Below are 12,807 nucleotides of genomic sequence, written 5' to 3'. Positions count from 1 at the left end.
TCCCCCTCCCCCGCTCACACACTTGCACATGCTTTCACACACACACACACACACACACACACACACACACACACACACACACTAGCTAGCTAGCTAGCTAGCTAGCTAGCTAGCTAGGTAAAATGCTACAGAGGAAAACCAGAATAATGGCAGCACTCTGAGCCTTGAGTGTGGAAAAGGAATATAGAATGAGGTCTCTCTGAGCATGGGGGTCACTCATTATGTTTGTGTATCTTCTGTAAGCATATGTCTCCTCTCTGCTGCACAGCTCTCGCATGGGGTGGGCATGAAGCTCAGACATGTCCTCACCATGGTGTCCTTCAGGGTGCTGTGTCATCATGGACTGCACACTCAAGGGTCTAGATACACAGTAGGTGCTCAGTAAATGGTCACCGACCCAAGCTTGTGCAGGTAGCGATGTGATGATAAACTGTGGCCCAGCAGAGATGATAACTTAAAGCTACCAGTACAATTCCTTCTACGTTATTCCTGGAAAAACTTACTTAGTTGACTTTTACTGCCTCTCAACTCCATAGGTCTGAATTAGGGACTTAGAGGCAGGAAACCTGGTCTTTGCCCCCAGGGTGCTCACCCTGGCTTAGTTGGGGAATCAGTTATGGCAACAGATATCTGGAGCCTGGGTAACCAGTGCTACAGTGGGAATTAGGTGGGAGCCCAGAGCTTAGGGATGGCCTGCTAGGTTCGTGTTGGTACTCATCATTGGCCAGTTTGGGGCTGTTCTTGCCATGCAGGAAGCATCATCTCTCCTCCTCCTCCCCCGGCCCTAAACCTTCCAGAAGGGGACCTCACTTAACACATGCCTTACAGTGCTAGAACTAGGTACCACACTGTCTCATCTGTGGGACATACCCACGCCCTGTGGGCTTGAGCCAATATTGCTGGACACATCTGGGTGCCCACTACCTTTAGGCCCTACCCCAGGACTTCATGGATCACCTCATGGGAGGAGGAGTGAGCCATTTAGGGTCCAAGAGACTCTTGACCTCAACAAGGTGCCTTCTGGGGCCCCATGGCATCTTGAGTCTGTTGCTTTGAAGATGTCTTGAAGGTGAGATCCTGACCCATTCCATCTGCTACACAGTGGACTTAAGACACATCTCCCTGGAAACATGTGGCATGTGTGGAGAAAGTCTAGCAGGGAATGAGCAGTGCACTTGGAATCAACTGCATGTGAACCTCACACTCTTCTTGGCTATGTGGCTTTGGAGAAGTTTCTTAGTATCCTCGAAGAGGTTTCATCAATCTGACATTGTTGTAAGGACTGTATGAGATGATTTGTAGGTAACTAACACATAATACGTGCTCAGGGAAAAGAGGCAGGCATTTATTGAGCACCTACGGTGTGCCAGACACAGTGCTGGTGACCAGAGACGACACCTACTCTCCTGGGGCTTACGACCACAAGCAGTCCTCTGAATTCAGCTAAGCAGTTGGGAAGGTATGGCTGCCTGCTTATTGACCTTGCTAGTTTGGGGAGGGGAGGGCAGAAGTTCATGCTGAGCAAGGTCCAGCACCAGACCCTGGGCTCATGGATCACCACCTTTCAAGGGTTTGTGACCAGTAGGAGTGAGCCAACAGCAGTGACTCTAGGTAACTCAGCAGTGTTTTTGAGGCAGAAATGGCAAGCATGGAGGGTACCATAAAGGATATTTGGCATTTCTTGCTGGGAGTTAGATACTGCCTTTGGGGACCCCAGAGGCAGAATGTGGGTTGTGCTAACCTGAGCTGGGAGCTTGTGTGTTCTCCTGGTTCAGGCACACAGATTGTTGATCATTATATGTGGGTGTGGTTTAGGAGACCCACAAAGCCTGGGTCCATGCCAACAGGGGCTCCACAGTCCTGCTGCGGCATCGCATCCTTGACCTCCTAAGGGACAGGAGCAGGATCTCAGGACAAAGACATGCAGACTGCTTGCAGATGTGATTGCTGTGTCCAGAAAGGGTTTTAAAGGCAGGGAGCATTTTCAGCACCACGGAGAGTTCCCCGCATGGCCAGCTCCACCACCCCTGCAGCCTCGGGGCTCTGGCTTGACCCAGCCCTGTGCGCAGAAAGATCCTGGTCTGTCCGGTGTGGAGGTTGTGGGTCCACACCGAGGGTACCGTGAAGAATTGATCCAGTGTTTACCGGAAGCTGTCAGAAAGTGGGGTCCCGATTGGGGGCTGCAGGGTCAGACTACCTGGATCCTGCCACCGCCTCACGGCTGTGTCACCTTTCTTGCTCTCACCTTGTGCCCAAGTTGAAAACAATTTTTTGAAATAGAAATAGCTCCTACCTTACACCCATCGGGTTCTGAAGTCTTAAAGATAGCATTAAATTGCAACGATACGTATCACTTCCTTACCAAAGGGCCTTTCTCATGGGAAGCACTTTGGAAACGTTCTTTCTAACAGAAATGATGACAGGGATTAGAATCACCATCATCATTTAGTGACCGCTTCCACCTCCACCCTCACTACGGCCACGTTGCGGTCTTGCGTGTACTAGCAGGTGATGAGGGCAGCTGCATGACTGGTCAGCCAGCTTTGCATTTGGGTCCAGGCTCAGACAGCAGACTGTTTTTTGGTGGCTTATGGGGCTGAAAGGGAGGGGCGTGCATGCAGGTAATTAGCTTTATTAGCTCAGCTGTATAATTTTATGGCTCATGTCCGAAAGCAAATTAATACAGAAATATGCTATTGGAATGGTTTCCAGAGCCCCAGTGCCATTTGGCAACTTTGTAACTACTCACACGCTAACTTGCTCCTCTGATAATCATTTCAAAACTCCTCATCCTGGCCCTGTCCAGTAGGCACGATTTCTACGTTTCAAGCACTGTGGTGAGATCTGCCTCGAAAGTCTGGCATATTTTTTTTTCCCTAAGAGGAAGTAATATACCATGTTCTGAAGTCTTAATCTGATACCCCTGGAGGGAATCAGGAAAGAAAGAAACATGAAAATGTGCATGTTAAACCCAAATCCACTGACAACCTGCATGCTGAGCCCCTCTCCCTTCTGACTGGGATGAGGCGTGTTGACTTCACCTGCTCCCAGTGTTGTTCCATAATGTTATCAGCAGAACTGTATTGTTGACTTTTTCTAAAATGTTGATTTTAAATGTGTAAAAGATGCACGTGGCTCAACACATCTTAAAAAAAGGTGTTGCCATCTTGCCCGTCATCCCCACTTGCCCATTTTTCTCCATTCCTTCCACGTATGTCAGAATTTCTCACTGAAACTATAATTGCAAACACATAGACTTTTTTTTTTTTTACACAAAATATTTTGTGTAAAGAATATTTTGCATCTTGGTTTTTCCACTTAACTGTGCATGCCTTGGAAAACTTTGCATCTTCATAGTAAACTTTCTCCTTTGCCCAGTAGCAGAGTGTGACTCTTATGCCTGCACTCCCACAGCTTTGCCATCATGGGGGTTTTCGAACTTTTGGAGGTTGGCCCGTCTGGAAGCTGTAATGTCGAACAAGATCTCTTTCCTTTGTGGAGCTGCCATTCTGTGGGAAAGCCCTGGGATGCCTGAGGTGCAAGGATCTCTGGGGGATTCCCTGCTCTGTGCTCCCAGCTTCCAGTTCCTCATCTGCACTGTCTCAACTGGAACAGCCCCCCCCCCCCCCGGTTGAAGGGAACATGTAGAACGCTTGCCACAGAACCTGCCCCGACAGGAATGCCCCCAACATGTGTTCCCTTCCCCAGCCCCCATCTTTTGGGATGTATGTCTTTGAGTCTGAGTCTTAGAATTCCTCTGGGAGCGTGTTGTATGTTGGGAATTGGTCACCCTTGAGAGTGAATTTCTGTGTGCCTGTGAGGCACGTGGCCCACCAGATCGCAGCTGAAACCCAAACTGAAAACAGCGAGGCTGGCTTACCTGGCCGGTGCCACACGTGAAATACCGCGTTCTCTTCATCTCTTTGATTACAGTGAATCACAGAGTGCTGTGCAGGGACATGGCCATGAGCTAAGGAAGGGGGACTTGGTGTTGTCTTTATAAAGAGAAAGTAGCTCTTCACATGGTGGCCACAAAGGGAGCGAAGGGAAATGTAACTGCTTTTTGCCACTGCCTGGAAAGTCCCTGGGCTCTAGTCCTTCATCAGACTCTGCAGGGGATGTGTTTTCCCAACAGGGAGGTTGTCTCTGGGTAGCACTGGGGCCATGACAGCAGGGAGATGCTGACCTGAGTGGGTGGCAGGATCAGGGCCTAGGGGACCGACTCAGCAGAAGTGATTTATCCCAAGAAGGACCCCACTCTTCGTGACCACCCAGTACTGACACAGTGGTCTGTGGTTTCACTGGGGGCTGGCATTGGCCCATTCCTGGATCATTCTCTTGGGAGGGAGGTGACCCCTCATCCTGTTTCCCATGGATCTTATTCATTCAGGGATTGGAAAAGAGGAGTCCCAGCATGGGACTGACAGGTGCCATCCCCTCTTAGAGACCCATCCCAGGTGAGAGTCTATTGCCTAAAATCTCTAAGTTCTCTAAGAAAAGCTGTTTCCTTGTGTTTCTCCCTGGTGGTGTCATGGCAGCGTGTGCTGCTCTGGCTGATTGACTGACAGGGACGGAGCAGACCAGCCATGTGCTGGCCATGGTCAGGCTTGCAGTGCTGATCGCTGGTCACAGAGGAGTCCACAGAACTGGGCCAGCGTTGCCTGGGAGTGCGTTTGTGTCTACCTCGTGCCTCCTGGAGAGGGAGGTGGGCTCCTATTAGCTGAGAAACCCAGCCACGCTCCCTGTTAGTGCCCTGTGCTGCTGAGTAATGGGCCAGGCCTCATGGCCATTCTGTCACAGCAGGCAAGTTGCCAACCTCTCCGAGGCTCTGTGTCCTCACATTCCGAACTGTTGTAATAGCCACATGTGCCTGGCTGTGCTGAGGGCTCTACCAGGTATCCCACGGTGACGCTGGAGAAATCCTATCAGAGGGTCCTACTTTCCTTGCTCCGGCAGTGAGAGCTGGGGGCACCGCACACCAGTGAAAGTTAGCCTCTGATGAAAGCCACCCACTTCTACATGCTGACAGTCACGCAAATGTGCATTCACACTTTCATTCATTAGGTGACGTCAACATTTATCGAGCTATCACTGGGGCCCAGGCATCGTGCAAGGCGCTGGCACTTGAACGATGAAAGACGTGCTCACGATGCCCCCGGGGAGATAGATGTTGAGGCATCAGTGCCTGTGATCGTCGGAGGACAGCCACGAACGGAGCGGCTTTGGAGCGCGCTGCTGTGTTTACGATAACAAACGGGATGCGGGTGTCTGCACCCTGGCCGTGCAGTGTGAGTTAACACGTGGAGGAGGCACCCCTACCCTCATGCTGTCAGGGTGGCCCCTCCTCCGCGCCTCCCTCTCCTGTGTGGTCACTTTTTGTATTGCTTTCTTCCTGGTGAGGCCCTCGGGTCTCTGCCTCATGGATTCTCAAAGGGAGACTGTCCTGGGAGGTACAACGGTTTCTCCTTCAGCTCTGTGTTGGAGAGAGGCAGCTGGACTGTCAGGACTGTCTTAGGGGTCCTGGTTTCTTCCCATGAGAGCCCCTGGCCCGGGGGGTAATTTCTCTGTGTTCCTTTAGGCACTGCCAAGAGGGCCCAACGTCAGGGTTTCTGTGGGGTGAGGCCTGGGAGGGAGTGAGTGCTGGTGGGGAGCGGAATACCACATGGGCGTTCGTGACTCTACGCTGGTGTGTATACACTGGCCCACGAACCGAACTTTTGACATCCTGGGTCTTACGTTGTTCTCTACTGTCTGTAATGTAACAGCTTTGAGCAGTGAGTAAGAACCTAGACTCTGGAGTGAGACTGTCTGGGCACTAATCGTGGCTGTGTGGCTTTGGGCAAGTGTCCCAACCTCCCTGTGCCTCCATTTCCTCCTGTGCAAAGTTGGCCTAGTACTTAGTGGGTGACAGACTTTGAGTCAGTTTGTGTAAGGTGCTTAGACCAGGCCTCAGCCAGAAAGTGATCTTGGCTATTACAGTCTGCACACTCACACCCGTGTGGATCCATAGGGTTAGCTTGGGGTCTGAACGTTTTGCCTGCCCCCCAAAAGCCCACATGCCTGAGGGATTTGGGGAGTCTGAGGAGGCAGCACAGGGCAGCTGGCCCTGCCTGGCCCGTTGCCACTAGACCGTGAGCGCCAAGCGAGAAGAAGGGGCCTGGTGAGCTGTGCTCTGGTCTGGCTGTGGGCATACGCCCGCACGCCCGTCCGTGAGCAAGCACATGAGCACGTCCCCCCCCGCCCCGAGGCGACACTGAAGTAGTGAGGTGCCTGCCCCCTTCTAGGGCGGGTCTTTGCCCCCTGTGTTGGCCAGGCCCTGCATTCCCCTCTCCAGAGAAGCCCTCCCCTCTTCCCTGACCGGAATCGCTTCTGTCACGTTCCTCACCTGGAGAAGTAAGTTAATACGGCGTCTCCCATGTTAAAATTAGAATATTCGGATCCGTGGGGTGAGAGGAAGAAACACGATCGCTCAGTCATTATCCATGGAAATTAAACACCGTACAGTGTCCCGTTCCTTAAGACAGAGACCTTCCCGGTGAATAAATTTTTAATATTGAGCACTTCTCTTGAGAACATTCAATTTCTGGGAAGGCAGAGTGCTTTGCCATTTACTCAGTGGTTGTTTGCACAGGTAATGCTCCTTGGCTCTGGGGTGGAGAAGGCCCGTTATCTTCAGCTGCTGTGAAAGCAGGTGGTCTAAGCAGCAGGCTGAACCCTCTTCCTCTGGGGGAGCCGGGTGGCCAGTCACAGACAACCACAGATATTTTCTGAACCCCACTCTGGGCCTAAATGCCCAGTTCTGGGGAGAACAAGTTTCTGGGATCTCAGAGTCCCATGTTGGAGACAAGTTCTCCTCCCAGTCTTAAAGTAGAGAGAACAGACCCTGGGTGGCCTTGGGCCCTCTCCCCATTCAGCCAGGGTCCCCCACTCGGCCTGTGAGTGTGATCAGGTGCCCAGAGCCTGAGTGAGGCTCAGAGGAGTAACTGAGAGGGGCGACGCCTGCAGGAAGATGTGGGCAGAGAGGGTCCTCCGTTCTGGAGCTTGACTTGCCCGGAATGAGTCTCGGTATGAGCTCCGGCCTGTCTTGGCACACACCCCCTCCTCCCCGTGTCAGCCTGTCACCAGCTGGGTAAGCCCCCCCCCCCCCCCCGGGCTCCCGAGCAGTGGGGGTGGGAGTGCTGAGTGTGGGGTCCCGTCTGGGATGCTGTGAGTCTGTCCTGGCTTGGGCAGGGGGCTGCGCCGGTCACCCCTGAGGTGCAATGCATCCTGGATGCCGGGCTTTCTGCTGTGCAGGTAATGGAGCTGAGGGGCCCTGGCTGCCGCTGAGGGGATGGAAACTGGCAGGACCCTCCCCAGGTGGCTTCCATGCCCCCACCCTCTGTGCCAAGAAGTGGGCTCCCCTCACTGGGATGTGGCCTGAGGACAGAAGGACACTGAACGGTTGTGACACACCCAGGGGCCAAGGCATCTGCGGGGTTGCTCGGGAATGCCACCCCATTGCCACTCTGAGGGAGCAGGAGGGCCAGCGGGGCCTTGGGGTCGGGTGTGTGCACCAACGCTCGCTCCCTCCAAGGACTCAGTTTCCTCTTCTGTTGGAGATAAGTCCCCAGCACCGCCGTGCTTGCCTTCCTAGAAAGAGAGAGAGAGAGAGAGAAAGAGAGAGAGAGAATATAGAGAGAGCTGTCCCACGAGCTTGCTGACTCCGGGGCCTCCGAGACATGGAAACTCACAGTGCTTGGCGCTATGTGGTTGGCCGCTCACCAGACAAGACGTCGTCAGGGCCCGGGGAGGGGTCTGCGTGGACGGGACATTTATGGCATGCTCACCGTGGCCCGGACTGCAGTTCCATTTATTTCTCAGGACAGTCCTGTGAAGTTCGTGGGCTGTTATGCCCATTCATAGGTGAGGAAATAGACCCAGGAACGTAGGTAGACTGACCAGTGTGTGTCAGTGGTGGTGCCAGGACTCACAGCCAGGTTGAGGGTATCCAGAACCCACCGTTCTAGGGACAGAGGGGGCAGGTGCCGTTGGCTCGGGCCCCAGTGCCCCCGTGTTTTCCCACATCTGTTGGGGAGCTCAGCTTGGCCGAAAGGAGCCTGCTTTCACGCCTGCCCAGCTGATGTCCGGGTTGGTGTGGTGGGGGCAGGCAGCACGGGTTCCCTGAAGTTTGGGGCCGAGCATCTGCAGAGGGCACTGGCTAGAGGCAGGCACTGGGCTCAGGGTAGGGAAGTTTCCGGGTCTTGTGGCCTCTGGGCTGCGTGTTGAGGGCTGTGGGCTCCTATACCACCTGTCGAGGACGTGTAACCATCCTGAGTTTGTTTATTCATCAGACAGAATCCACCAAGCAACTCTAGGGCCTTGTGTAGGTCCCAGGATGAGGGCTGGGCCCTCATGCAGCTTCCGGGCTGGTGTCTAGGCTGAGCACTGGAGAGTGGGCACATCTGGGGCGGGCTGCCACGGGGAGGCCCGAGTGCCTTCAGAGCAGGGACGGGGCTCAGGGAGGGCTTGAGAGTTGAAGGAGGAGGGCAGGGAGAAGCACTTCTAGGAACACAGCACAGCTGCGGGAAGCATGGAGTCCAGAGAGAGCACATGGTGTTTTGGAAGAATTGGAAGAAGTCCTAAATAACCGAAGAAGGACTTAGGGGCGGAGTGGGAGGCAGGGATCCCGGCGTCACTGCACTGTTCGGCCTGCTCTCCCTGCGGAGTCCTGTTGCCGTGCGCGCTCAGCCCTGCCCTCTCGAGCTTTCCTGGGTGCCCAGCTGGTGTGTCCTCACAGCTCTCAGTGTCCCTGCGCCCAGACACTCCCACCCAGATGATCACGTGGCCCCCGTGTGCCAGGCCCTTCGGCAGGAAGGACTGGGAGCTCTAGTCTCTGTTCCTCGGGGCCCTGGTGCCTCTGTGCCTCCCCCTGGGCCCTGATCTGCCCTGCCTGCGTGGCTTCATCCCCACACAGCTGCCCTCCGTCTTGCTGGGCACGGCCCCCTGTCCCTGTGCTGTCATCTCCACCCAGATGTAAGCCTCCCAGGTTCGAGCTCCTGAGTTATTTCGGCATCCTCCATGCATGTCCACCCATGGTTTGGATTAGAGCCACGATGTGTTTCCTGGGTGCAGTTAACTTGCTAAAAGCAGAAAGAAGAGGGTTTTCTTTTCACTTCCCTAATCAGGGAAGAGTGTCAGGAACTGAATTCTTCCCTTTTGGTTGCAACTTACATTCTGTGGCTTAAATTCACGTAGGAAAAGGGAAGGAGGTTTGCGGATCTGTGTCTGAGCGCCGCGTTGGCTGTTGAATATTAGTGCCCAGGAGACATCTATTTTCTGCCTTCCTAAACCTAATTTCTTCATCCGCTGGTACTTGCTGAGAAACCTTGACTTCCTCAATTACGAACTGGCCTAAGTGAGCCATTTGTAATAATATGTGTGATTACATCAAGACGTGTAGCACAACAGACAGGAAACCAGCATGAAGCCAACACGTGTCCAGAAACACATCGGGTTACATTGAACAATGAGCCATGGTTTGCCTCATTAAGGAAAAACGACTTCCATTTTCCTTATTTCCGCCAGCGAGAATAGCTGCTGGATCAGAATGATCCCGATGGATTCCCTTCTTTACACGGCAGAGGCTTTACTTGACGTAGGTTGAGGGGACAGAGGTACTTGCCGTGTTTATATGCCTGTTTTCCACCTGCAGGTCACGTCTCAGTGGTTGGTTGGGCCATCACTGGCGAAGAAGGGGGGACCTGGATCTGCTGTGGGAGGGTTCCCGTGTGGGAGTCTGTAGAAATTTCCAGAACTCCTCCTCCTGTCCCTGGGGCTCGGCGGGAACAGGTTTTTCCTTGACTGGCTCTCACCCGTCTCTGAAGCGCACCGGCGAGGCGAGCGTGGAAGGGCTCCTGAGCCAGCTTGTCCTGGAGCATCTGCAGCTGGCCCCGCTGCAGTGGGGTGAGTACCTGCCGGTCCCCGCCGGGTGAGCGCGGCCCTCCCCGCGCCCGCATCTGCTCCTGCGCGCGGCTGCGTGGGCCAGCTGGCCACGGCGAGGGTGCGTCTTCAGACGTGTCCCGTCAGCACGGACCCGTGAAACGGTCAGCGCCCTCCAGATACACGTGTGGCGGTGGACGTCGAGACCCCGTATGGTTCTAGCCGCTGCGGAGTCCGACCTCCTCCGTGGCGGCACTTGGCCTCGTGTGCGTGGCCGCGTCCCCCCTCCGCGTTTGGGTCTTGAGTGATTGGCGTGGCGGACGCGAGCAGGTGTGCAGCCCCCTTGCTCCTACCCTTCTCTGGATGTGCTCTGACGGCTTCACACGGGGTCAGCCCGGAAGGGTGCCTGTGTGGTCAACACCCTGACTGGGTCCCCGGCCCGTGAGTTCACCTGGAACGATCTTTCCAAATGTCTGCTTCCTGTTGCGCCAGAAGCCGTTACCCTGGCCTGTGTCTTCCCAAATAGGAGTCAAAACTGCTTTGTTGAGAAACAAGCTAAGTGTATTTTTGTTGAAGTGAGAGGCTTCATTATTTTCTGGAAACGGTTTCATTATATAATCTATTTTAGGTCAGATGCGAGCAAGCAGTTTGTGTGTTTTTTTGTTTGTTTTTTTTATACCCCAGATATCGTTGTAATTAGTGTCAAGTCTTTTCTCTGGTTAATTAAAGTATGATCTCCTCCTTTCTCCTGCTAGAAGCACATGGGAATTGTCCCAGGGGCTTGAAGAGAAAAACCTTTCTCCTGGCCTTCCCTTCCTCCCCCATCAGTTTGCGAGACCCCCACATACTGCGGGGGGGGGGGGCTCTCCTCGCTGCCCGGCTCCCCGCTCCCACAGATGAAGGCCGGCGGGAGTCCGTGAGCTGCCGACGTGACAGCAGCGGATGGATGGCCTTTTACACCCAAGGGGCTCCTTCGTGCGTCCAGCCTGAGTGGAAGGAAGGGGGTGTTTCTGCAGAGAATCAGTGTTTGCACCTTGGGGGGCTTCCCTCAGCCCACTTTTCCAGGTTGGGATGTCCGATCTCTTGCTTACCTGGACACAGCCAGCTGTTTCCACCAGGTGTGGATAGCTGAGCAGGCTCAGACACCCAGACCGCCCTGCCTCCAGGGCTTGGGTTTCGTCCACAGTGGACAGGGTCTTCCTCCCTGGCCGCTGCCCGTGCCAGTGCCCCCCCTTCCATAACCCCGCAGGTTATACCCCCCTCCTCACGGCAGGCAGGCCTGGGGTCTGCCCCGCCCCCGCCCCCTGACTGGGCCCCCCTCCGACCTGAGGGGGTCCAGATTGTGCCGCACAGGTGGCCTAGCCCGGCCGGGCCCTCGCTCACCTGCCCGAACGCTGGCCGGCTTGGCCTGTGCCGGCAGGGTCCTCTCTCTGACTTAGAGCAGGCTCAGGTGGGCCACCCAACATCCAGCCTGTTACTTTCACCACTCTACACGTGTGTATAACATACCAGGCGAGGTACGAGGACCCACATGGTCACTTCTGGTACCCTCGCGTGCTGCACGTGTCCTTCCCTAAACGAGGACGCTGCGGCTCGGCCACGCCAGCCGTCTTGTCCGGCACCGCCCCACTGAGGGGTGACTGATCCACGTTCAAAGGCAGACGCCCTCAACTGGAATCTGGACCTTTCCACCAGATGACTCGAAAAGAAGAATATATTCTCACTGCGGAAAGCCAGGCAAAATCAGAAACGTGGTCAGAAAAAAATGACCCTCTTCCCAGCTTCCAAAACAACCTCTATTTCATTGAACTTTTGTGTATTTCTAAGCCTTTTTGCTATCCCCAAATTTAAATTCTGTTTATAGAGATGCCCAGACCGTGTCTGTATATTGCGTCTTTTTTTTTTTTCTTTTTTTTTTCCTTGACGAAACATATCTCCTGTATCACAGGCCTGTCGAATGCTCGCTGTTAAAGGCCTAGTGGTAACCTCATCAGACGGATGCGAGGTCACATAGTGCTTGATCTGTTGTTGGATGTTTGGGTTGTTTTGAGATGTTCATGTTTCTGCAGGTTGCATGCAGCGGCTTGCACGTAGAGCTTTTCCATGTTTGGGGGTCAGTCCCTCTGCAAGGAATCTCTGAAGTCGTTACTGTTTCATGGGGCGGTTGGAGAGCACAAACGTGTCGGTATCTGTGTGTGATGGTGGCATCACCTGGCGTGGACGGGCACGCTGTTGGCACCAGGCTGCCATGCATCTTGGCCTCGGCTCTGCTGCTTCCTCGTGCGTGACGTCCTCGTGCAAGCGGACGAGTCCTCTGAACCTCGGTCTCTTACGGAGGCCCCGACGGCAGCAGGTCCTCAGTGAGGGTTTGTGGAGATGTCCGTGATCCCAGCGAGGTCGTGCTTCTCTGCCTCTGAGGCGGGTGGGGGACTGTGGAATTGCTGGGTGCCTGTTGGTCGTGGGGAGGAGGAAGCTGGGGTTCTGGGGTGCATCCAGAGGCAGGGCGGGGCTAGGGCGGGACCCCAGGTCAGCATCATTGGGCTGCGGCTTCCCAGGTGCTCCCGTCTCCGGCTGGAAACTGCCCTGCCCGCCACGCGGGAGGACAGGGCGGGTGGCAGAGCCCAGCGTCCCCTGACTGCCTGAGGGCCGTTTCCCTTCTGGTCCGTAGGTGCCGGGTGTGGTGACAAATGAGGCCAAGCGGTCTGCCACACTGATTTCAGTGTCCCATTACTGTGCCCCCTGCCACCTCCCTCAGCTGATGACACTTTCCGTAGCTTCCTAGGTATATCAGGGATGGTCTGTGCTTTCATTGACAGCCGGAGTACAGGTTAGGTGCTGGCTACGTTAGGCAGTGGATATTTTGAGCGCACATCTTCTGAGTCATCATCA

The 12,807-nt window shown here is 54.7% G+C and overlaps 1 protein-coding gene across 4 annotated transcripts in view; it reads left to right on the top strand.

Annotated features, from left to right (window-relative positions):
• Positions 1 to 12,807, top strand: part of TRAPPC9 (trafficking protein particle complex subunit 9) — a 567,631-nt gene that overhangs the window by 440,936 nt on the left and 113,888 nt on the right. For all 4 annotated transcript variants that reach the window (XM_043601844.1, XM_043601846.1, XM_043601845.1 and 1 more), the window contains one exon: positions 9,852 to 9,942. In XM_043601844.1, coding sequence (XP_043457779.1) covers positions 9,852 to 9,942 — 91 coding nt within the window. The remainder of the gene's footprint in view (positions 1 to 9,851; positions 9,943 to 12,807) is intronic.

This window comes from Prionailurus bengalensis, chromosome F2 (genome assembly GCF_016509475.1).
Source record: "Prionailurus bengalensis isolate Pbe53 chromosome F2, Fcat_Pben_1.1_paternal_pri, whole genome shotgun sequence".
NCBI lineage: Eukaryota > Metazoa > Chordata > Mammalia > Carnivora > Felidae > Prionailurus > Prionailurus bengalensis.
The sequence above is the reverse complement of the archived record's forward strand: the minus strand, read 5'-3'. Positions and strand labels throughout refer to the sequence as shown.